This window comes from Myodes glareolus, chromosome 21 (assembly GCF_982192425.1).
Source record: "Myodes glareolus chromosome 21, mMyoGla1.1, whole genome shotgun sequence".
Taxonomy (NCBI): domain Eukaryota; kingdom Metazoa; phylum Chordata; class Mammalia; order Rodentia; family Cricetidae; genus Myodes; species Myodes glareolus.
Window position 1 is genome coordinate 51,495,805 of NC_142046.1, and position 24,784 is coordinate 51,520,588.

Below are 24,784 nucleotides of genomic sequence, written 5' to 3' on the forward strand. Positions count from 1 at the left end.
AATATGTAAACAGCGAGACCAATGTGATGTCAGTTGAATCAGCCTCTCCATTCTTAGGCTCCTAAGTAACACACAGACCTTGTAGCTAGGCAACAGGACTGGGCTCTCTCACCAAGCTCCATCACACGGCTTCAGATACAGACCTGGGTAGAGAGACGGCTCAGTAGTTAGGAACATTTCCTGCTCTTCCAGAGGACGGGTAATTTGGTTCCCAGCCCGCACACCAGGCAGCTCACTAATGCCTGTAACTCCAGGTCCACAGACTCCAACGCCCTCTCCTGACCTCTGCAGGCATCTGCACACACAGATGGCATGTATTCTCACAGACACATACACCCATGTATGTGAATAAAAATAAATATCTTTAAATATAAAAATAGCTAAGTGTGGTTAGTTGACTGGCTGCAGACTCACTCATGGAGAAATGTGTAAATGTTAAAAACAGAGTAACTGCCAAGAGGTGGCAGCACACACACACACCTTTAACCCCAGCTCTCAGAAGAAGAGGCAGGAGGATTTCTCTGAGTTCAAGACCAACCTGGTCTACAAAAGTAAGTTCTAGGAGAGCCAGGGCTACACAGAGGAACCCTGTCCTGCCCCCCCATCAGAATAACTAATCATTAATTAGTATTTTTAGGGTGTTTATTATAATTGACATGCAAATTCTGTCTTAAAACCACTTTCTGACAAATTTGTTTTCCAGTTCCTGAGAGCAGAAATGGGCCGAGACTACCAGCTGGCCAAAAAGTTATGTCAGATGAGTAAGTACTAAACGCTCACCTTCCCCGGCATCCCTTTGTTTCTAGAAACAGATCCCACAATACGAAGACGGCTTGACTATCCCAGTCTAGGGAACTCTCTGCCAACGTCTCAGGGATCCCTTTGGATAAGTGAGTTCGGCTATCTATGGACTCACTGGGACTTCTAGGGTACTACTTTGTGTATTAAATCAAAGTAGATTAATAGACTGGTTGCTAACCTGGAAAAGAGACTCATCATGGCCGAGGAGGCAGTAAGTCACTTTATGTTACTGGTTTCAGAGACGCACCAGGTGGGACGGGAGTCACATTAGCCGAACATGTGGTTGTTCCACTAATGTCCAGCCCTGCTTGTGTGCCAGGCACTGTGTGAGACCCTGAGAAATCAGCAGGCAACTGAAACCCACCCCACAGTCAGGTCTGGTGCTGGACAGAAAAGAAACTAATAGGTGTGCCATGAATGTGCTGTGGCGAAAACTGAAGTAGGAAAGAGGAAGGGAAGGGACCAGACGGTCAGGCAGTTTCCATAGGGTGGCCCAAAGGCCACACTCAGAACTTGAGGACATAACCGAACTGTAGGAACCCAGCCTGTGGGCACCTGGAAGAAGAAGGTACAGAGAAGGATGAGGTACGGGTGTACTGAGAGGAAGGCGTCTGAAGGCAGCCACCAGACACCTGTGAGGACCAGACAGGGTAAAAGGCAGGCACTGGCAGATGAGGCTAGAGACATGACATGGGCACAAGGCTGGGTGGGCGGCACAGACTTTTCCCCAGCTGAAAGGCCTTGTTTGGCCCTGTGATAGGTGGAAAACCCTGGAAGCTTTTGACCAAAGGAGACATCTGGTCTACCTGATCTTTCTATCTGATGTTCGGTGGTTAGAATTACTTACTCTGTGCTTTTCTTTGTGCTTAAGGAATGGGCGCTTTGCTGAGTTTTTTAAAATCTGTAGTTGATAGTTTCACCAAGTTCAAAATTTTCTTGGTCATTACCTTTTCACATAACATTTCTTCTGCCCTAGTTGCTTGCTCCTCTTTTCCTGGGTCTCCAGTTACAAGCAAAAACATAATAAATAAATAAATAAATAAATAAATAAATAAATAAATAAATAGTGCCCAATGCATATCTTACACTCAGCTCTGAGTTTTAAATTTTAGTTCTGTGCTTTGTTTTGGGCATTTTCTATTGACCTGTTCTTTAATTTACTTCCCCTCCTTCTCTGTGTCCAGTCTGCTGCTGAAACTATCCAGGGAGTGAGCCAAGTGGTGGTGTCACACTCCTTTAATCCCAGAATTTGGGAGACAGAGACAGGTGGATTTCTGTGAGTTTGAGGCTAGCCTGGTCTACAAAGCAAGTTCCAGGACAGCCAGGGCTGTTACAAAATAAACCTGTCTTGAAACCCAAGAAAAATAAAATATTCAGGGAGTGAATTTCAGAGATTCTATTTTCCAACATTAGAATGTTTCTTTAATGATTTGAAAAGATCCCAGCTAGCTCTTACCTGGCACTTAATATATTCCCAACTATTCTGCCACCTTCCCTTCCCTCCCCTCCCCTCCCCTCCCCTCCCCTCCCCTCCCCTCCCCTCCCCTCCCCTCCCCTCCCCTCCTCTCCTCTCCTCTCCTCTCTTCTCCTCTCTTCTCTGACATAGTCTACATAGCCCTCTGTCCTGTACTCACTACATAGACCAGGCTGGCCATGCAGATAAGGCTGGCCCCACCTTTTCTTCTAATATGGCAGTCATGGTTATTTTAAAAGATAAAAATAGCAACCCTATTCCTCTCTGATACTGAAACCCATGCGCCATGCCCTGAGCTGCACTCATAAAGTAGCCAGTATGGTAAGCATCACAAGGAGCCTGAAGCGCAGGCTTGAAATACTGAAACGGGGCCCTGAAGCATTCCTGTAGGGGGCTCTTGCTTTCCCGGGTGCTCAGATGGGTCCAGGTTAGTAAACAGTCTCTAACACAGAATGCTAGAACGTTCCATCAGCTCGTCACAGACCCTCTCAGTCACTCTGGGTCTGAGTGCTAGAGCGCTGGACGAGGTACTGCTGGCCTAGCCTTAACGCTGCTCCCGTTCCTTCACTCTCTGGAAACTGACGGCTGGAGCAGCCAGCTGAACCCCAGGGATAGCTCACCTCATATCTGATCCTGTGAGATAATCCCAATTCCAACAGGAAACTTTCTAAATTGTTCTAAGACTTGTCAACCTGTTCCGCCAAAATGAGTCCACTATCAGAGACATTTGGGAACCCACAGTCTGGATCTGTGAATAGTTCTCTGTGGCCTGTAGTTCCTCCTCCACGTAAACGGTACCTCCTCAACTGTATTTGACCTAGTCTGTCAAATGGGTGTGTCCGGGGCAAATCAGATACTGCTCTGCAAAGAGGCTTTGCCTCACAGAAGTAATTTAGGCTAATGATAAGCACATGTAGTCTAACTTAAAATATAGAAATAAGCACTTTGACAAGAAAGTGTTGGTTCTGAAGACCCCTAAAGTCCTTGAAAGGAGCTTCTGAGCAGGCACATAGTCCGACTCAGACTGATGAGAACTGTTAATCACTGTTAGTGGAGTCAGAAATAGTCACTGGCATGACGCACTGAGGCAAAGCCCAGGGGATCTTTCCTATGAGTCAGTGGAGTCTTGAACCATCCACCGTTACTTCTCAGGCAGGCAAATGAATAGCACGCTTGGTGTTTCAGTGCCCCCTGGGGGCTGCCAAGATAACTGCAAGAGAGGGAAGAGGGTGTGTGGAAAGAAATGAGAATACTCCTCAAGGCAGATGGAAAAGAGGAAGATGGTCTCTGCAGGGTTTTGAAAAAACAGGGTGACCCTGAAATGAAACTCTAGCCTCTAGGATACTGGTAGTATATCAACAGGGCCCCGGAAAGTAGTTCAAAGGAAGTAACACAGTTACAGCAAGGATCAGCAAAAGGGAAGATTACCAAAAAATTTTTAAAAGGGCTGTGGAGAGGGGAGAGCATTGAAGCAGGCAGGGTTGGGGTAGAGGCTACAGGTAAAAGCTGTCAGAAGAGAAAGTAAGTATAGTTTCTCTGTTTGGAACAGTGGCACATCTGTCATGGAAGAGGTGGTACAAAGAGGAAAACTCCCCTCTTTGGGAAGAGATGGGACCTTTATGTAGACTCTGCCGTGCAGACACTGGGCGGATGAGATTGGGAGGGGGTAGCAGACCTCTACGGACATTGTCTTTGCATCACCCAAGTCTCCAAATTTAGAGATTGTTGCCCTTTGGAGAATTTGATTCTCCAAGTCCTTCCATCGCGGACCTGGGAAAGAGGCAGCGCTAAGGAGATTGAGTTCTTTGGTGGGAAATACCAGGAGTGTCATTTCTCTTACAAAACACCAAGTGTAAATGGAGATTTCTTTGTTCTCAGATGTGCCAGGGGTAGGATTGTGGAAGTTCTTGGGGTTTGGGGGGTTTGTTGTTGTTGTTGTGTTTTGTCTTGCTTTGCCTGCTCTGATTGACAGCTTCAGTCTGTCTCTAAGGGGCTGCTTGCTCAAACACTAGATATTAATGACATACATTCTGTTCTCTATTTTCAGTCCTAATCTACGAACCAGAAAATCCTGTGGCCAAGGAATTTTTCTCACTTATTGAAGAAATATTGCTAAAGGGTAATTTTAAAATTTGAACTTTATTTTTTTTTCCTCGTCGAACTGTAAACCATGTTTTAAAAAACGTTGTTATGAGAGATTGTGAAAATATTTCTTAAGGAAATGTTAAGGAATGTCTAAATCAGTGGTCTTCAGCCTTCCTAATGCTGCGACCCTTTAATACAGTTCCTCATGCTGTGGCGGCCCCCAACCATGAAATTATTTTCATTGCTATTTCAGAGCTGTAATTTTGTTATAAATTGTAATGTAAATATCTGCTGTGCAGGATATCTGATATGTGACCCCCGTGAAAGGGTTGCCCTCTGATAGGTTGTGACTCACAAGTTGAGAACCACTAGTCTAAATGGCTGTTTTGAACGGTGTAATAAAACCAGATAGGGAAGATTCCGCCCCATTCTCTCAATGGGTAGAACTGTCTGGACAAAGCCAGTTCCCTTGAACATGGAGAAGCAGAACATGTAACCATGCCCGTGTGTTACAGTGGTGCCAGGACTCTACCCCAAGCCAATTTCCCTTATTCTATTTCAGAATTTCTTTAACTTTTTACAAAGTTTGATTGACTTTTTTTTGAGACAGAGTCTCAAGGGTCACCCTGAAGTCATGACCCTTCTGCCTCAGCTTCTTGAATTTCGGGATTACACAGGTGCCACCGGGCCTGGCTTTTTAAGGATCTCATTGCTGATGGTAGAAGTTATTTGATAGATCTGTGTTTTAAGTTAATTCTGAACCCACAAACATCTATCTAATAATCAACATCAATACGTTGACGGTCTTTTCTATTTTGATCCTACCCCAAGTTAAGCTCAATTTTTATATTCCTCACAATGCATATTTTGTGGCAGAGGGAGTTGAGATGTAAGGGTTTTCGGAGGGTAGGCGCACCGGGAAGCATCATGCGTGTCTCTCCTTCCTGCGGCAGAGAAAGCTCAGAAGCAGAAGGACGATGAAGAGGACAGTGAAGAGAGCACCAGCAGTGAGAGCGAAGCCGAGAGCAGTGAGGAGGGGAGCGAGGACAGCTCCGACGAGTGTGAAGACGGGTCCTGAGGTCGCTGCTGTGGAGAATTATTTTCACGAGTGTATGCCATGCGAATGAAAATATAAAGGAGAGAGCTACTGTGCAGCGTGACTGTGGTTTCTTCAGTACAGAGTTCAAGTGATCTGCGCTCTTAGTCTGAGCTCCTTGCTTAGTGTTCAGGTTTAGACCAAGACACGTCACTCAGAGAGGGAAGGAGGGAGGAAATATGACACGCTGGGAGCACAGCACGTGCTCCACACACTGTGTGTGTGTGTGTGTGTGTGTGTGCAATCTCAAATGAATAAATGAAATGAAAGATAAGTGTATTTTTATGCAACCCTGGAAAGACTTTTTACTTATGTATCAATTGATGTTTTCTGATTCAGTATTTTTAAGACTTATTTTATCGTGTGTGTGTATGTGTGTGTGTGTGTCTGTCTGTCTGTCTGTCTGAGTACCCTATAGATACATGTGCCTATGGAGGCCAGGGGGGACATTGAGTCCCCTGGAACTTGAGTTCCAGGTGGTTGTGAGCCACCTGATATGTGGGGTGGGAGCCAAACTGGGGTCCTTTGCAAGAGTAGCCAGTGCTCTTAACCATCGAGCAACCTCTCCAACCCCGAGACTCAGGATTCTTTGATAAATCTCTGCCTCATATTGACTGTGAGGTAATTGAGGTAAATCTGAAAAAAAAAATCCTAAATAATTTCTTTGTGAATATGTCGATCTGAATTGAGGGCAAGAATTTTTAATTTTTTTCTGATCTCATAATGTCATGGAATATCCCAAAATACAGCATAGTTCACAAAGTAGCCTAAAATTATTACTGAAGAGCAGGGTTTTTAAACATTTATGTATGTATGTGTATGTGTACACACGCGCACACATTTGAACCACGGTGCACATACGGAGGTCAGAGAATGATTTACAAGAGTTACTTCTCTCCTTCCACCTTTCAAGAGTCTCAGGGCTGGAACTTAGGTTGTCAGGCTTGACAGCAAGTGCCTTTACCCACTAGCCACTCTACTGGCCCACGGATGCACACAGTTCAACACCAAGGCAGCATTACCAAAAGAAACTTAAGGGACTACTACACACAGAAGGTGGGGGGAGAACTCAGGCAGGAAATAATCTTACTGGAAGGGTAGATAGAGAATAAAAATCAGAGAATCAATTATATTATTAGTCAAATAAACCAGCAAACCTATAAAATGAAAAGAAGTGGAAAAAGATACACACCTTTAAATAATAACCTTACATATATATGTATGTATGTATGTATGTATTTACGTATGCATGTATGTTTTGAAGCAAAGTTTCATGTAGCCCAGGCTATCCTCAAATCTACACTATATAGCAGATTATGGTCTTGAATTTCTGATCTTCCTAAGTGCTGGAATTACATCTGTGAATCACCATGTTCACTTTTATGTCGCTCTAGTGGTCAAATCCAAGACTTTGCACATACTGGGCAAGCTCTCCACCAACTGAGCACATTCCCAGTCCAGTAACCCTAAATATAAATGGTCTTAATTCTCCAGTTAAACAGTACAGACTGACTGAATGGATTTAAAAAAAACTATTTGCTGTCTGTGAGAAATGCCCTTAATGGATGAAGACAATAAAGATCAAGGAATGGATACTATTTCAAGAAAACAGAAACCAAAAGCAATGAGGAGAAGCTATACTCATGTTTAACCAATGTGTGCACATATTTAGACGTCTGTGTGAGTATGTGTAAGTGTGTGTGTGTGTGTGTGTGTGTGTGTGTGTGTGTGTGTAACAAAAGAGGCCATGATTTTGAGAGGGAACAAGGAAGGTGCGGTAATTTGAATGTTACTGGACCCCATGACCTCACTATTAGGAGGTGTGGCTTTGTTGGAGTGGGTGTGGCCTTGTTGCAAGAAGTGTGTCACTGTGGGGTGGGTTCTGAGGCTTCTGTGACCTACAAGATGTAGGACTCTCAGCTCTTCCCCCAGCACCACCGCTGCCTGCATGCCGCCATGCTTCCTGCCACGGTGATAATGTGATAATGGACTGAACCTCTGAAATGTAAGCAAGCCACCCCAACTAGATTCTTTTTTCCTTTTTAAGAGCTGCCATGGGTCATGGTGTCTTTCCACTGCAATAGCAACCCTAACGAAGGCAGCAGGGTACATGGGGGGGGGTTGTAGGGAGGAATGGGAAGAGGAACAGTGAATTGGTGATTATATTTTAATTTTAAAATTGTTCTAAATTTAAAATATATTTTACATTTCTTAAATGGAGTTAGAGAGAGGGCTTAGCAATTAAGAGCAATGGATGCTCTTCCAGAGGAACCAGGCTTAGTGCCCAGCACCCACACTGTAGCTTACAATTATAGCTTCAGCTTCCTGTGATCTCTGCTGGCTACTTTGACGTCAACTTGACACAAGCTATAGTCACCTAAAGGAATGAAACCTCAATTGGAAAATTGCCTACATAAGACTGGGCTGTAGGCAGACTTTTAGGGCATTTTTTTTTCATTAGTAATGTGGGAGGGCCTAGCCCATTGTGTGGGGAGAGACCCCCTGGGCTTGTGATCCCGGGTTCTATAGGCTGAACAAGCCATAGTAAGTCAGTTTAGCTGCATTTCATGGTGGCCTCTGCATCAGCTCCTACCTCCAGATGGACTGGCTTCGATTACGGACTGTGATATGGACATGTAAGCAAAATAAACCCTTTCCTCTCCAAGTTGCCTTTGGTTGTGGTGTTTCATTACAATAGTAACCCTGACAAATAGGGGATCTGACTTCTGCAGACACCAGGCACCCTTTGATACAGATGCATGTATGCAGGCAAAATACTCATAAAATAAATCTTTAAAAAATAAAAAAAAAACTCACAGGGTTTTAGCTGGCATAGCAGTACATACCCATAATCCCAGTTCTCAGGAGGTGAAGGCAGGAGGATGAGGAGTTTGAGGGCGACCTCACCTCAACTACATGAGACCCTGTCAAAAAAATAAGACACTTTGAAATTAACATAGCTAAGGAAGTAAAAGACCTCTGCAATGAAAACTGAATAAAAATACACACAGGCACATATGAATACACACATATGCATACACATATCACACACTTACACCACATAAACATAAAAGTCAGCTATGTGTGAATTGCATGCATGCATTGGTTTTTTGAAGCAAGGTCTCAGTCTGTAGCCCAGGCTGGTCTTGAACTTACATTAATCCTCCTCCTCCTGAGTACTGGACTTAAAGGCATGAGCCACCCACACCCAGTTGAAGTATATATTTTAATTGTTAACTCTCCTGGGCTCCTTACTGTAACCCCTTTAACATTTCAGCTACTCTGTAACAAGGTTTTGGGCCTCGGGGTCCCTCAGTGCATCTTTGTAATAAAAATTATTCTAAGCCAGCCAGGTTCTGCAAAGCCAGTTCCAGGACAGCCAAAGCCGTTACACAGAGAAACCTTGTTTCCAAAAGCCAAAAACCAAAACCAAAACCAAAAATTTAAATGTCTTGGCAAGAAACGCAGCACTTGGAAATTACCAATAACTTACCTACCACTACACAGTGTGCTCTAAGGAGAGTGTTGCCCATCATGAGAGGTACCAAAACCATCTTCCTGCTGATGTTGGGAGAATTTAGCCGAAAGTGGGACCGAATAAACCAGCTGACTTTATCATCCCCAGAGTATTGTATCTTAACTCAAAACCTGCAGGTGAAAGAAAAGAGAAAACGTTAAAATCAAATGTTGCAGCTGGTGAGGTTGGGAGCACGTGCCTTTAATCCCAGCACTCAGAAGGCAGAGGCAGACGGAGTTTGAGGGTAACCTGTTTCTATAGGATGAGTTCCAGGACATTCAGGGCTACACAGAGAAATCCTGCCTCAAGAAACAAACAATCCAGCCAAAAAGTCACTAAGTGAAATTAAGAAAACACTGAGAGATTTGTCTCAGACTACACTTTGCTATCCTTGGGCAGTGGCAACAAAATCCTTCACAGCCCTGCGGGACTTGGGAACGACAGAGTCAACAGGAGGTTCCATCCAACTTCCTTAGACAACGCTTCTGCTCTAGCTGCCCTCTGATGGAGGGGGGAGGGACCAGCAACTCTTGATAGGCAGCCTCACTGCTCCTGCCTGGCAGCTTCAGCCACTGTGATTAGTTTTAAAATTACATACATGAATAGAATGCATTTTGATGAAATCAGCCTGTCCATTCTCTTCCCTCCAACTCCCCCAACACCCTCAAGAATCCATTTTTCTTCCTGCCCTCCTGGACCCTTTTAAATCAACTGAACCCACATGTGCCTGGGTGTAGGGCCATCCACTGGAACATGGATTTAGTCATTTTAAAATGCAAAAATGTTAAGATGTTTTGACAAAAATCTGTCATGAAATTAACATTTTCTTCGAGAAACTTCAATAATGATTAACCTCTAGCCAACATTCTCAGGGTGGTTTGAGTCCCCCTTCCTGTCTCAACCGATGCCCAAAGTGCCTGACTTCCATCTTGGCTCCCCTCAACCTTCTTGGTGTAATAGACTATAACAATCTGCGATAGCCATAATACTGATGCATAGCACGTCACTCCAAAACTCACGAGTCTGAAGTTGGGTCTCATACCAACGTTCAAACCAAATCACATAGCCAAACTCAGCATGGAGGGGAGGGCAGAGAGGTGAGGAACTCTGAAGTATCCTCCCACTCTGGGATTTGTCTATGGCTTGGTCCTTGGCTTTAGAGTTGAAATAAGTCTATAACTCCAGTAAAAAGATAATTCCTGTTTAATCCTTACATTTATAAGCTGTTAAAAATGAGTTCAGCTAGGTGGTGATGGTGCATGCTTTTAATCCCAGCACTCAGGCACTCAGGAGGCAGAGACAGGTGGATCTCTGTAGCCAGCCTGGTCTACTGAGTGAGTTCCAGGACTGAGAAACTCTCTCTCTCTCTCTCTCTCTCTCTCTCTCTCTCTCTCTTTCTCTCTCTTTTCCGAGACAGGGTTTCTCTGTAGCTTTGGAACCTGTTCTGGAACTAGCTCTTGTAGCCCAGGCTGGTCTCGAACTCACAGAGATCCGCATGCCTCTGCCTCCCAAGTGCTGGGATTAAAGGTATGCACCATCACTGCCCAGCTGAGAAACTCTGTCTTAAGAAAGCAAATGTTTAAATGGATCTAAATTGACCACCTAGTCAAATAAAAAAGGCCTTTGGCATCCGGACTGGAACAATGATGTATCTACCCTTACTATGTCAGGGAAACCTACAGTATGATTGCTGCAAACCCAATGAGCTGTTAAATCAAATCCCTTCCCATAAAATGGACTGACAACTTTGGGAGTTGGAATGAAGCCTCCCCCATTAAGATTCCAGCTTTCTTCCCTGAGTCCTGGTCAATGCCTGGGAAGGGGCCAGACCTGAACCCACAAGTTTAAGCAACCAGATTCTCCCTGACCAAGTCAGAACATTCCAGGACCTTCTTACAAACTGTAGCAGCCACGTGGAAATAGAGATTAAATGCCTGGTATTTTAAACCGAAAAAGAAATAAATAAAATATTCGTTAGCATCCTGACTCTTTCGCTAATTCAGTTTTGCAATAAAATTTTCTGTCACACATCTGGATTCAGGTCGGGGCTTTCTGTGCTGTCTGCTTTACAGCGAAGCTGTAAGGGATGCCGTGCTGCCTGTCCTCTTTCATCAACGGAACACACGACTCTGGGTGTTTGAGGTCACATCTGGGGCACTTCTCGGCATTTATAAAGGGTCTGCTGTGTTAAAAAAAAAAAAATGGCAGAGACCTGTCAGCTGTGTTTCGGGCGGTTCTCCTCAGGAATTGTAATCTATCGCCCCCTGCTGGTCACTGTGTTCACGCTCGGGGCGGCCAGGGCTGGCCGTTTCTAGGTTTACACAAATACAAATCACCCGGTGCTGCTGGCTTGCTCGATTTTTGCCGGAGGGAACAGCCATATGACAATTATCTGAAGACTCCATCTCTCCACGAGAAATCATTGCAATTTCTAGAATCGCTCCCGCTAGAGCTCTGCCTCCCCTCTCCCCCGCCCCGAGCCACCCTTTTAACCCTTTCACGGCCTGCCAGGACCCAGTGCCAGGAACCAGGGTGTGTGTTAGGGTCCTCCAAAGAAAGTCCAAAAAGACTCAAGGATGTACCTTTAAAGTATGGACACACAGCGAAGGGACCTGCGGTCTGACTTCAAACCGCGTTCCTAGCTCTCCTGGGAGACACGTTTAAACGCGAGCACTGCCATTTTTCCTTTTTCATTCTTATTCTTTTTTAACCATAATTTAAATACTTTAAATAGACCTTTATGACCCAGCTAAAATGAACCAAAAATCACGACTCTAAATAACCGTTCCTGGAAGCTAATCACGCGGAGTGCGTCAAAACCGGTTGACGTTTCGCATCTACTCACCTTGACAGAAAATATTTTAAGCAAAAGGGGGGAAAATCTCCCCGGAAGCGGGTTGGGGAACCTCTTTCCTACCTAACGCTCCTCCCACCTGAATCCCCCCCCCCCTTTTCGAAAAAAAACAGGGCTCCAAACGCATTCAGAGTGTCTTTAAATGTCCCGGGGAAAGGGCACTGTGGGCGGAGAATGTCAGTGTCTGTCACTGTTGACCTAGGGAGGAACGTCGTCCTTGGAAGACAGAGGTGAGCAGTCGGCCGGCCACCCCCAAAGCCCAGTGGGGCGGGGAGAAAGAACGCAGCGGAAGGCATTCCCAGCCCTTTTGTGCCTTAGAGTGTTGCTTTCCCATTTCTTCAAAGCGCTAATTCTTAGATTAAAAATACGAACGAAACAGCTGGCCGGACACCACACCCTTCCTGGCCACCCCTCACCACCGGTTCAAGTCCCTGGAGAGGAAGTCTTTTTTTTTTTCCACCCCCATTCTTCTAAACATCACCCCCCTGGGAGTTTGAAGATAAAAAGAGTGAAAACCACAAGCAAACATAGTCCAAATACTGTTTCTGAAAAGCCAAATGACAAGGGCTGTTATCATCCGTCCGAACTCTTGGGCGAAATGCTCCACGACCTCCACGACACAATTCTCCCCGACAGGCAAAATAAACAACGATAACGAAATGACAAGGAAGAAGGCGGGGCCCCGCCTGGGACAGAGGCAGAGGGTTGGCCTAGCACTGGCGGTGAATACCCTGGAAAGCCCTTAACGGCGGACGCTGTCCTCGGTGCTGAAGTCTATTTCTTGACTCAAAACTCGATACTCGATAGACCAGTACTGAGTGGATTTCCAGGCAACTGTTTTTAATATCGCCGCTGAGCCCAAGAGTCTCGCGTTGGAGTAAGAGAAAATCAGAGGTTAATTCAATCTGGAGCCCCTCAGTCTACCTTTCTCTCTGGCTCACCGGAATACCATCCTCAGAAGTGCAAAGATAACATAAATCAAAAGGTCACTACCACTACCATTCATAAACTAAAGACAAGCAGGAGCCTTCATTTTCCTCTCCACCACAAAGGGGAGAGTAGAGGAAGGAGAAGACACCTTAAAGATCGACCCAGCCTGGTTTAACTTATGATATCTACTGTTGTAAAAAGAAAATAAAATCTTTTCTTTCCTACATGTTTGTTTTTTGCTAAAGCACTAATAATGAGCCCTTTGAAGTCTGTGGTCAAAGACATTCGTGGTTGAACACTTCTCCGTCTAGTGCGCAGGCGAAGCCAAGGCACGTTCATTCACAGGCAGCCTTGGAGGAAGGCTAGGGAGACGGAGGAAGGCTGCAGAATTGTAGGTATTTAGGAGCGGGGAGATTTGTTGCTTCCTCCCTTACGGCCAGTGGGTCTTGAGTGTTTAAGCAGTGGCATCCAGCTTCGTTTGAGGGGACATTTCCTTCCTGAAACACACACACACACACACACACACACACACACACATAGACACAGACACCTACCTAACCAAGAACTGTGGCGTGATAGGACTCCAGTTATGGCTCAACCCACCCTTCGGGTGCTTTTTGTCTTTAAAAAGTGAGGAGACTTTTTTGCGAGGCAGAGAGAAATCAGCAACGTCTTCTTTGGTAGCAGGAGCAACGCTATTATTTCAACCTCTTTTGTTGAACACAGGGTATCTTCCAGCCCTGACTCTTGGAGCTCTCTCACAGAAATTTCGGGGATTCGTGGAATTTTTTGATGTTTCCGTTGCATGGTGATGAAAAGCGATAACGTAGTCACAGAAAAGGGGACAGGCCTGGGCTAAACCATCGAGGACCCAGACGTGAGCATAAACAAGCCCCGACTGCTGCACCACAATATGAAGGGAATCACTATGAAAACGAGTTAAACGATCACGGAGTACTCCCCATCACCCAGACAGACTCAAAGATCAAGTTTGCTTTGCCCCCAAAGAACAAGAAACGACGGGTGAGAAAAGTGGAGTCAGGAGGTAGCTGCGGGAAGGCTTGAAAAAGCCAGCAAGTTACAGAGCTTGGCGGGCATCTCCAGGTGTCGTCTGGGGCTCACGAGGGAAAAACGCAGTCAGCACAGGGTCTCTGGGTGTTTGGCGCCCTCTGGTGGAAAATTTTCAGTTACCGACTTTTATGCTGGGGTACTTCACCCCGCTCAGTAAGGGGCTTGAATGTTGCTAAGAGAGAATCTTTAAACGCCATGAAATTGAAAAGAAGTGAGGAGAGTGGGCCAAGACAAAGAGTGGCTATCCTGTCTTCCCGAAGCCACCTCCACGCTCGAGTTCCCCAGGCGTGTGGAGAGGCACTCGTGCGTGTTATTAACCTTTAGACATGATCAATCACGAAGATTTCTTTTCCCTGTCCTCAAGGGAGGGGGACACAGAGAAAGAGGGATGGGACCCCTTTTCTCTGGTGGTACCAGGTAGCTGTGCTCGAGTGAGGTGGTTTGGGGATGCCTCTAACTGATGAAGAAGCTGAGTGAGGAAACGGGTGGTCCCTTCGTCTCTGTTTTGCCTTTACAGAAACCCTGACTCGGTAGAGCGCCCTCCTCCCCGCAAGAATACCACCCATAGAAAACCCTGTGGAGAGTCGTGGATCCTGGACAATCACGAGAAAGGGGTTAAGGTAATGCTGGTCTCTTCTTAATCACCGCTAATTTGTTAGCTCCAGCGGACCAGCATCAGCACACAGACGATTCTAGTCTCCAAGAAGCGGGAAGGGGGGCACAGAAGAGAAGTGCCCAGTGAGACAGATTCCTTCGTAGGAATTATCTTTCCCTGCCCTCACCCAATGTTGCCTATCTCAAAAAAAAAAAAAAAAAAAGGAAAAAAAGAAAAAGAAAAACCAGAGCGTGCTGAGTACGTTCTGGATTACTCATAGGACTTTGTTTTCCCCCTTCTGATCGAAAACCCGTGAGCTGGATTTATGATCGCCCTATAAAGCTCCAGAAGCGGTCAGACACCTGCAAAGGAGCCCCGCCGCTCCGCGGACGAGCTGCCCCCGCGAGCAGCGGCCTCGTGATTACCCCCGCCGAGCGGGTCCCCGCCTCCCCACTCCGCCCCCGCCTCCCCCAAGCCCAGAGGCCGCCTCTTCGGATCTCTGTCTTCTCCAGGCTCTCGCGTGCCGGACCAGGGATCGCGCGAGCAAGAAACAAGCCCGGGGTGATACCCGGCACATACGTCTGTGGCTGAGCCGAGACAAGCCGGGGACTCTTCGCAGAGGAGCGGCAGGAGGGTCCAGCTCGCGATCGCTGAACCAAGGTGGGTAAATACGGGATCGCCGGGACTTGCCAGTGCCCAGCCTTGGTTGTTCAATCCAGTCCTCTCAGCCTGCCGCTTCTTGTCAAGCCCTACGGCACCCCATCCCACCCCGCGCGCGCTCCTGTCGCCCACCTTCCACAGCCTAGTGCTTCCCGCCAGTCCAGTCGCAGCTGTCTTTTGGCGCCCTCGGCCCCCGCCCCTCCTCACACTTGCGATCCTTGTCCATGGTTTCTTCCGGGGGAGCATATAGGAGCTGAAGTGACACCAGAGCCATTTTCCCTTGCGCTTCGGGGATCGAAGCTCGGGGCTCTCGGCTACGCGCCCGGGTAGCAGCGGCAGAAGGTGCGAGGAGCGATAACCTGTTACTTCCCCAGCACCCGCCGTTCCACCGCCGCCCGCCGAGCTTCGAGAGCGCGCGCGCGCGGGGACGGATGCCCAGCCCGAGGGACGACGCGCAAGAGGCGGCTGGTGGGCTGCACTCTGCGGAGTCTTAGATTTATCCAGATTAGCGCTCTCGCTCTCTCTCTCTCTCTCTCTCTCGCTCTCTCTCTCTCTCTCTTTCTCTCATTCTCTCTTTCTCTCTCTCCTCCCTCTCTCCTTTCTTTCCCTCTCTCTGTCAGCGAGCAAGCACCAAGTAGGACTACCGAGCACTCAGCCCTAGGTCTCTAACGCGGTGGGCGCAAGTTCGCCTCCCAGGTGACTATCTCCTTTCTACCCTCCATTGCCTTCTCTGGCTCAGTGAGACAAACTCTGGGGACTAGGTAGAGTAGAAACAGCGAATCTGGGACGCAGCCTTGCCCTAGGCTTCGGGTAGCTAGAAACGAGGTGGGACAAGAAGCCGACCAAAAAGCAAGGTTCCGACTCGCTGCCTTTTGGCTGTCTGGAGTGCAAGGTGACTGGTTCTTAGCGGGTCATGTCCTAGGGAAAAAATAAAACATATATATTTTCATATATATATGAATTCCTTTTCCCTCTCACCTTGTCTCACCAAAGTCCCTGTCCCCAGCGTTGTGAGCCTTCTTCATCCCAAGGAATTAGCCAGACACAACAACGGGAACCAGACACCGAACCAGACGTACCCGCCCCGCGCGCCCTCCCCTTGTCTGCGGGTCTGCCAGGCTGCTGGGAGCCCAATGGGGCTTGTCTCGGCTTGGCTGGAATTCACTCGAAGAGTGCTCCTAACCCTGTCCCCACCCCATCCCCCGCGTCCTGAGCCCGCCTCGGAAGCCCCTTAGCTCCGAGCCTCACTCGGGGTCACCCGGTTGAACCTCCAGACTTGAGAGTCGCTCTGGGCTACTGTGCCTGCGCCCCAGTCTCGGAGCTAGAGAGCGCCTCCCCACCCCCTCCCACCCACAGCGCACCGGGACCCAGCCAGCTCGCTGCCCTTGGTCTCTCTTCTGTCTCCGAGACTTCTGTGACCCGGGCCGCAGGACCCAGAAGCTCTCCCCAGCGCAGCTCTCCCTTCTGTTTGCAGCCTGTTCCTGCGCCCAACCCGCAGGGGACCCTTGAACAGTAGAGACCCCGGGACCACCGAGCTGATGGCATCTTCCACTCCTCCGTCTGCAACCTCCTCGAACGCGGGAGCAGATCCTAATACTACCAACCTGCGCCCTACAAGTAGGTCCTGCCCCAGTTTCCTATTAAATGGACTGCAGCGAGGGTGGGGGCGCTGGGACCGCGCAGGAGGCTGCGCTGTCGGAACGCTAAAGGAGAGAGTGAAAAGGATGGAGGCTGGGAAACAAATGGGGCCCTATCCCAGGTTCCAGCTTAGAGGTCATTTGGCTGCCAGGGACACGAGGTGACTCCCAGGGCACCGAAGAGCGACGACTTCACAGGGGTCCCGCGGAATCGATCCCTAGGGTCTTAGCGACGGGATGTCGCGCGCAAGGCAGGCGTTACGGTGTTGTTTTTTTTGTCTGATGGGACAACAGGGGTCAGAGCAGGGAAGGCAGGCGGTGTGAGGAACCCGGAGTCCCAGCGAGAATAGTTATTTTGCTTCTAGCTTCGAGCTAAGACCTGACCTCCTCCTCTCCTCTCCCTTCCTCTGCCCCCAGCGCTGCACTCATAGTCCATAATCAGGGGAAATTTCGACGTTAATTGCAGCTTTTAGAAAACTCAGGGTCCCTAATTGCTCCAAATTTGTGTCTAGCTATTGACGAGTGAGGGCGAAGCCAGGGGCGTGAAAGGTGCACAGAACTGCTTGAGATTCAATTAATTACATCTTAGAGACAAAAAGGGCGGGGTGGGGGGATATTAGGCATCATCCGGAGTGGCACGGTGTGGGGGGCTAACTAGGAGAAGAAATGGCTTGCCAAGCCGGGAGGCAAAAGCACCCCTATGCTTTTTCCTGGTCCAGAGACCTGTCAGCAGGTGACAAGTCTCGGAGAGAACAGGGAAACCAGATAAAGGGAGCATTTATGCTTCCCCACCCGATCTGTCTCTAATTCCGACTGACTTTCTGACTCCTTACAGAGGAGCGGAGACACAGGATTTGTTTGTCTTTTTTCCTTTTGGGGGTGAAGTCTTTCCCCACCCCTCTTCCACAAATCTATCAGCTCCAGACAGCTCTGGCCCCAGAATCTCTACAGGGGAGGAGCTGAGGTAGATCGGTGTGGTCGAGTGCTCCATGCTGCTGCGTTTTTTGAGGCACTTATTGTAAGCTTGTAGAAACAATTGCTCTCTTCTTCACAAGTGGCAAGAAGAAGGCAGGCAAGCCCCCTTCAATCTCTTGGGGCAGACTCTGGAGCGGGAGGCCCTAATTCCTCAGGTCACTTTGCAGTTCCCTTAGCAGCCCCCTCTTTCTGTACGCAGGCAGGCTACAATTATACACACAACAAAGCGGGGCTCCGGTGGATCGCCAGTGCTGGCGGCACGTGAACCAGGCGCTGGCGGCGGAGGAGGTGGTGGGCTGGCCTGGCAGATTTCGAGGCCTGCGCCCCTTTTGTCTGTTGATTGGGCCTTGCATAGATTTCTTTTCCAGGCCTCCCCAAATCTTACTCCAGTCTTCATCCCCACAAGGCACACTTTTCTCCCTCTCCTGCGGGGTTGGGGGCAACCCTCCACACTAGGCATCCCAGCATCCTACATCTAGATCGCCCCAGTTCTCAAATGTCCGGCCTCAGCAAAGGCAAGGCGATGGTCTGAGTTCCCTTGTGGCGTAGTGCCTCTGGAAACGACAAAAAATGGAGGCCAGAGTTCTAAGTACCCCTGCCGGGGAGAACAGCCTTCTCCTAGGAACACCTACCCTGAACTGAAGAGCCCTGGAGCTCGGGCCCCAGGCTTGGTTCACTTTCCACCCTCCCGGAAAGACACACCCCTACCTGCTCAGCTTGCTGTGGGTTTCAGACTCTGCTGGATCCTCTGGAAGGCATTGGTTCTGCTCCTGTGCACACACACACACACACACACACACACACACACACACACACACACCTTACTCCAGCAACCCCCTGGCAGGCAGGCGCTCTCCCCCATAAAGAAAAAGGTGTTGTCAACTCCAGCCACAACAAAGGGGCTCTCGCCCATCTTTCTTCCTTCCTGACTTCCTGTTTTTATCAACGCCTAACTTGAAGGAAGAAAATAAACAAGCTGACTGCTTCAGAACGCCAACCTCAGGCCAAGTGACCTTGGGAAACTCTTAACCTCTCTGAGCTGAAATGTTTTTGTCACCTGGGTCTTAGACCCACACTCCTGAGTGTTTCGTGGGTTGTTTTGCTGATTAAAGAGAAAGCACAGATATTGGGAGGAAGTAGAGCTCTATGCTCCAGGTACTATTATTAGGGTTTTGCTGTTGCAACGATTTCCTTTCTGTCAGTGGAATTCCATCTGTGACATACTGTCTCCCGACGTCAGGCCCTTTCTTCTCCCCTCTGGGGCTCTGTTGTGCCTGGGGTTTAATGGATGTCACTCTGCTTATCGCTGCCAACACTCGTGCGTAGCTGGAGGAGCGGGCCCGGGTGGGGTGGGGAGATGGGAGGCGCCTTGCTGGGAGGGATGGGGAGGGGATTTCTCTTTGGACCCACCCTACACGAAGGAAGGCTTCTCGGGGTAGGGCGGTAGGCTGCCTCTTCGCTTTCTTTGCTGGGAGTTAACACCTGAGTGCCTTGAAACTGGTCTGGTTAAAAAAGGAAAGTCCTGCAGCCGGCGGTTCAGACCCGGAAGAGAGGTGCCCGCATCCGCCTGCTCCTTAAGAGTCCGACGGAAGGGTTAATGAGGGGCAGGTTGCGAAGGGGGTTAAGGGTGGGCTGAGGACAGGAAGACTGGCGCACCGTTGTCTTCTCTGCTCCCCAGTCTGACTGGAGCAGTCATGCGAGTCCGATCATCTAGTCAAATACTATTTTTCACCCAATTAATTCCTGAACTCTTCCGCGACCCCATTTCATGCCAGTTTATTTTAAGCTGCCACTCGGCTGGAGACCCGCCAAGAAATTATGAGACGTTTGGGTCCCAGATGCCTCTGTGTTCCCTGTATGAGATGTGGTGTCCTCTTCAAGCCCGAAGACTGAGACCTGGGGCTGGGCCCAGCGGGTAGGGTAGCTGAGCCACTCAAGCGCCAAGGCCAGCTTTGTGTGTGTGGTTAGCTTTCGCCCTGGTGGAGACGCCTGTGGGTGGGGTCCATAGCTGTGAGCCTCACTTCTTCAAAACACGGTTCAGTACCTGAAGTCAGCAGCAGGCAGGAAGCTTGTTGAGAGCTGGGAGCTCTGTCTGTGAACCAAAGATGTAGGTAGTTCCTTGTTCCTTCCAGAGCAGAGCTTTTCGGGAGGTACGCTGGGGAGGACCCCCACAGCCCTCTCCAAAGCCTTTATGCCCTAACACAGTTTCTCTCCGGCCTGAACCTTGCTAATTTCTTTTTCCTGTCTTTGCCCCTAGCATATGATACTTGGTGTGGCGTCGCGCATGGATGCACCAGAAAACTGGGCCTGAAGATCTGTGGTAAGTGAATAGGCCCTCAGCAGTGGGTCTCTTTAGAGGGAAGCGACAGTTGTGCCAGTGGGTTTGTAGGCGTGTCCGGCATTGGAGGAGGACCCTGGCCCTTGGACCTGGTGTTCTAACTCCTTTACAGTTCCCACGTTCAATGGAACCGGTCCCTTGCAGGCCCCGGCTCTCGCTCAGCAGGAGAGGTCTTTTCTTTTGGAGACCCGATAACCAGAAAACACTTAGATAAGGGAGACTCATTTCGCCCAATAATGCTTCGGAAGTGGGAATACAGCACCCCCAAGCGGCAGCCGGGCTGCTTGGCTAACTAGTGCTTTCTGCCCTCGAGTCTGAAATCGCATAAAAATTGAGAACTGGTCTGATTTTCGGGGCAAGCAGACCAAAGACGCAATATTTATCAGGGCTGCTACTGGCCCTTCGTGGTTACTCGCTCCATCCTCCATCCCCGATTGAAAGTGGCTTCCCCAGCTTAAGGGTTTTGCACCGAATTGTCACCCTGATTTAAATTTCGTTCTTGGGGCTTCAGGGGCCCAAGAAAGGAAAAGGCTTGCCCGCAGCCCTAGGTGGCCTGTCTAGGGGAAGTGTGGGCAGCGTGGATGGACCGGACGGTTTGCCCTGCGGGTCTTCGACGGCAGCAGAAAAGAAGGAAGGGGGGGGGGGCAGGTGTGGGAGGGGAGCTGCAGGGAAGGAGAGGATGTTGGGGGTGGGAGGCGGTTGTCTGGCACGATTTGCCAGCAGGGAAGAAAAACAGATTGGGGGAGGGGGAGGAAAAGGAACGGAAGGGTCTGAAATGAAAACGCCTAAGGGTTGTAATTTTTTTTAAGAAGGAAAAAAAATAGGAGATTTGTTCGAAGGGACACAGCTGAATGACTCCGACTAAACAATGAGGAACTGCTTTCCTGACTATGTTTCTAAAATTCTCTAGCCTTATCGGGCCAGAAAATACGGGTTTCCCCGGGGTGGAGAGGCGGGGGAAGATTAACGAGGGACTTATTAAGACCCATCCGTCAGCTGCTGGGCACGAGATAGCAGCGGAGCGGGTGCTGGGCGCTCGAGCTCCGCCCCCCAGCCTAGGGAGCACAGGGACGCGGAGAGGAGTGGGTGCTGAGGAGACTTGACCTGCCCACCTCTCCAACTCCCCCTCCCTCCGGTGTCCAGGTTGTGGCCGTTGAGAATCGGTGGGAAGAGTGGTTCTTTGGGGCCTTTGGAAATCGGCTTCCTTCTATATTTGGCCGCGCACGATCCTCTTTGCATCTCTGGGGCCTGGATCCCGGAATCCACTATTAACCGTGCGCGAGACCTAGCTCATATTTAGGAAAGCCCAGCCCTGCGGCCACAGAACCCAGGGACTTAGAAAGTCCCCAGCACGCAAAACTGGTGGGCCACACCAGAAGCGATCTCTACGCTGGGGCAGTCAAGAGCCCAGAGCTTTGTTCTATTATTAGCCCCTTCCCACTCCCACCCAGCCATTCCTGGTTTAATGGCCCGTTTCCCGCCTGGTCCCTCTTGGCGCTGTGGCTCCCGCCTTCTGCTGTTGTCATTGTCGTGCAACCCGGCGGCAAACAGAACAGAAAGAGCCCTCGGGTCTGCCTGGGCGACGCAGCGGGTAGGGTCAGGTTCCAGGTGAAGGCCACTTTTCTTCCGCCACCTGTCTGGAGGAGCTAGGACTTGAAGGCACAGTCTCTAGTCTGTCTCCTCCTGCTCCTCAACTGGGCCTTGGAAGATGGGATCTAAATACTCCTGTCGGAGACAGACCGGATGTCAGGGGGCATGGGGGTGGGGGCTGTCATCTTTAAAGAGATTCCTCTCTGTACACACACACACACACACACACACACACACACACACACACACACTTTTGGAGAAGTTACAACCTGAGTGAGATGAGGGGAACAGAGGGAAAATTACACTAACCAAAATGCTGTGCCTTTGGAGGTTTGGTGCTGAAAGAAGGCAAAAGCAGTGTAAGGGTTCATTTCCCATACTTCGAGTCCATTTTCCATTTTAAGCGAGTGGAAGGAGCGTGCACTAGTCAACTACTGTTGCCCCTGAATCCACAGCCCACTCCAGCCCATTCCCAGACTCCTCTCACCCCAGACCTTTTTGCACCTGGCGGTTTGCACTGCCTGGACCTAACACCAAGACTGACTTGGCAGCCAATGATCTAATAGTCTCTTTCTTCAAATCCATCACCCTGGATGGTCCCCTAAGCATCTGCATGCTTTGCTGAGATTCAGCTCTCACCCATTCCCTACCCCCTCCTCCTTACTCCAGGGAATGAAGCTGCAGGGATGGTCACAGTGTCCCCAGTCATACCCTGGGCTCTAGAGGCAGAACCCCCTGGGAGAGTAATCAGATGGAAGAAACCCAAGGTTCTGCCCAGAGCTGGAGAGTGGCTGCAGGCATGGTGGCATGACCTAGATAGAGTAAGTGGCAAGCATGCCTAAGCTTCTGGCTCTACCAGCTCTCCAGCGTGTCCTTGGTCTTCCATCACTTACCTCTGTAGAGGTCCGAAACTTGCTGCCCAGACGGACCCTCCACACATGTGTTCTAAGTTTGTAATCAATTGCCTATTCTAAAGGTGGAGATACCTCAAACGCCGCTCCGTATCGCTGGTTTCTTGTGAAAAGTGCAGACCTGTTAATATGCCCTGTGCCCACAAAAACTAAAAAGGAGCTCATGTCCCAAAGCTATGTGGTGCTGGGTTTCAGCATCCCCTGTGTCCAGTGACCGTGTGTCTTTATGTCACATCTTGCTTGGAGCTTCATTTGGAAACAACTGTGTGGAGCATGGTGCTCTGTTTCTACACAGCTCACTAGGGCCCTGGCCTTTGCTATGGGGGTTGAGAATGAAGAACACCCACCAACCCAGAGGGGGAAGTCCCCTCGGGATGCCCCTCATCTTCATTTGAGGCTGGGTGTATGGCCATCTATGACTTGAGTCCACACATGCTGCACGCTCTCTCCCCTGTTCCAGTTACTCACAGGCCAGTGCTAAATCCTGGTGGCTGGGGTACAGAGCAAGAGAGAATACAGGGTGCTTCTGGGAAAGTTTCAGGGACCCTCTAGTCAAACCATTGTTAAAGCATTCACCTCAATAGCATCCTCCACTTAATTTCATCCTTCATCCCATATCATCCTCTACCTCACCGTTCCTGGAGAAGCAAATAGCTCCTTGCAGGGCCTCTCTGAGCCAAGAGGAGCTTTTATCAGATGATAGAGACTGCAGGGTAGGTCTCAGATGGACAGGCTCACCCATCATTGAGGCACATGGGTTTGGTTTCTTCAGTCAGATATACTCTATAACCATTGTTCTTGACAAAGGGACACAGTGCCAGGGCCAGGACCCTACAACCCTCTCATGAATGGGTGCTGCCTCCTGGATGTGGACTCTTGATTATGTCTTAAGGATCTTGGTTCCTACAGACAGGTTTGAGAGCGGGGTACAGGTGGGGGAACATGTTCCAAGTTGGCAGGCCCTCCAGCCTGTTGGGTTCAGCCCCTGCTTTCCTGGAGTGTTGCTGAGGGTATTTGCACTGCATGCCATGGGCAAGCGAGATTCCTTCTCCTTCTTGGGGGAAGTGATGGGGTGCTGTGAATCCCAGCCTGAACTCAGAGTTCATTTCTGTATGCTTCTTGCATAGCTCCCTGTCATTACTGTGACAACGGTGGCCAGCTGCCAGACTGAAGCTTCTGGAGTGGGAGAGATTGGTCGCACTGCATCTGTCTCATTCTAACTACATGACAAGCTGCTCTCCTACAAGTGCTCCATAAGTACCTATAGGTGGCTAAGCCCATGTCAGGTGCTCCATAAGTACCTATAGGTGGCTAAGCCCATGTCAGGTGCTCCATAAGTACCTATAGGTGGCTAAGCCTATGTCAGGTGCTCCATAAGTACCTATAGGTGGCTAAGCCCATGTCAGGTGCTCCATAAGTACCTATAGGTGGCTAAGCCCATGTCAGGTGCTCCATAAGTACCTATAGGTGGCTAAGCCCATGTCAGGTGCTCCATAAGTACCTATAGGTGGCTAAGCCCATGTCAGATGCTCCATAAGTACCTATAGGCAGCTAAGCCTGTGTCAGGTGCTCTGAGTACCTATCTAAGCCTATGTCAGGTGCTCCATAAATACCTGTAGGTGACTAAGCCTATATCAAATGCTCCATAAGTACCTATAGCTAACTAAACCTATGTCAAGTGCTCCGTAAGTACCTATAGCTAACTAGGCCTATATCAAATACTCCATAAGTACCTATAGCTAGCTAAACCTGTCTGTGCTCCTTAAGTACTTATAGCTAACTAAGCCTACGTCAAGGCTGGAAGATGGTGAGGCTTTCTTGTTTTTTCTCTAATACTGTATCAGTGGAGACGGGTGGCTCAGGAAAAGCCTCATTGTATATTTGAGTCAAAAGTATTATACCTGTGATATTTACCTGGTGCCAGAAAAAGATATCTTCCTTAACTTCCAGGACCTTATCTGCTTCCAGGACCTTTCCTCCCTCTGCTGCCCTCACCCTCCTCCCTCTGCAGTCCTCACCCTCCTCCCTCTGCTGTTGTCACCCTCCTCCCTCTGCAGTCCTCACCCTCCTCCCTCTGCTGTCCTCATCCTCCTCCCTCTGCTGTCCTCACCCTCCTCCCTCTGCTGTCCTCATCCTCCTCCCTCTGCTGTTCTCACCCTCCTCCCTCTGCTGTCCTCACCCTCTTCTCTCTGCTGTCCTCACCCTCCTCCCTCTGCTGTCCTGACCATCCTCTCTCTCCTGTCCTGACCC

At 49.2% G+C, this 24,784-nt stretch overlaps 2 protein-coding genes and 1 long non-coding RNA gene across 10 annotated transcripts in view; 2 read left to right on the forward strand and 1 right to left on the reverse strand.

Moving 5' to 3' along the window:
* The window catches only part of Erich2 (glutamate rich 2), a 26,027-nt gene extending 20,519 nt beyond the window's left edge, over positions 1 to 5,508 (forward strand). For all 6 annotated transcript variants that reach the window (XM_085680977.2, XM_085680976.2, XM_048426170.3 and 3 more), the window contains 3 exons: positions 704 to 761; positions 4,323 to 4,394; positions 5,314 to 5,508. In XM_085680977.2, coding sequence (XP_085537103.2) covers positions 704 to 761; positions 4,323 to 4,394; positions 5,314 to 5,438 — 255 coding nt within the window. In that variant the 3' untranslated portion in view covers positions 5,439 to 5,508. The remainder of the gene's footprint in view (positions 1 to 703; positions 762 to 4,322; positions 4,395 to 5,313) is intronic.
* The window catches only part of LOC148118727 (uncharacterized), a 19,492-nt gene extending 3,300 nt beyond the window's left edge, over positions 1 to 16,192 (reverse strand). The window contains exons 1-2 of the long non-coding RNA XR_015735865.1: positions 16,062 to 16,192; positions 8,950 to 9,104 (exon numbers count right to left, since the gene is read on the reverse strand). This is a non-coding gene — a long non-coding RNA (uncharacterized LOC148118727). The remainder of the gene's footprint in view (positions 1 to 8,949; positions 9,105 to 16,061) is intronic.
* The window catches only part of Gad1 (glutamate decarboxylase 1), a 40,701-nt gene continuing 30,816 nt past the window's right edge, over positions 14,900 to 24,784 (forward strand). Inside the window, exons 1-4 of one of the 3 annotated variants that reach the window (XM_087900048.1) lie at positions 14,912 to 15,083; positions 15,704 to 15,779; positions 16,558 to 16,700; positions 19,953 to 20,015. In XM_087900048.1, the coding sequence (XP_087756174.1) occupies positions 16,622 to 16,700; positions 19,953 to 20,015 (142 nt within the window). In that variant the 5' untranslated portion in view covers positions 14,912 to 15,083; positions 15,704 to 15,779; positions 16,558 to 16,621. Of the gene's footprint in view, positions 15,084 to 15,703; positions 15,780 to 16,557; positions 16,701 to 19,952; positions 20,016 to 24,784 lie in introns of all 3 variants that reach the window. The other 2 variants (XM_087900049.1, XM_087900047.1) reach the window with 2 other exon arrangements.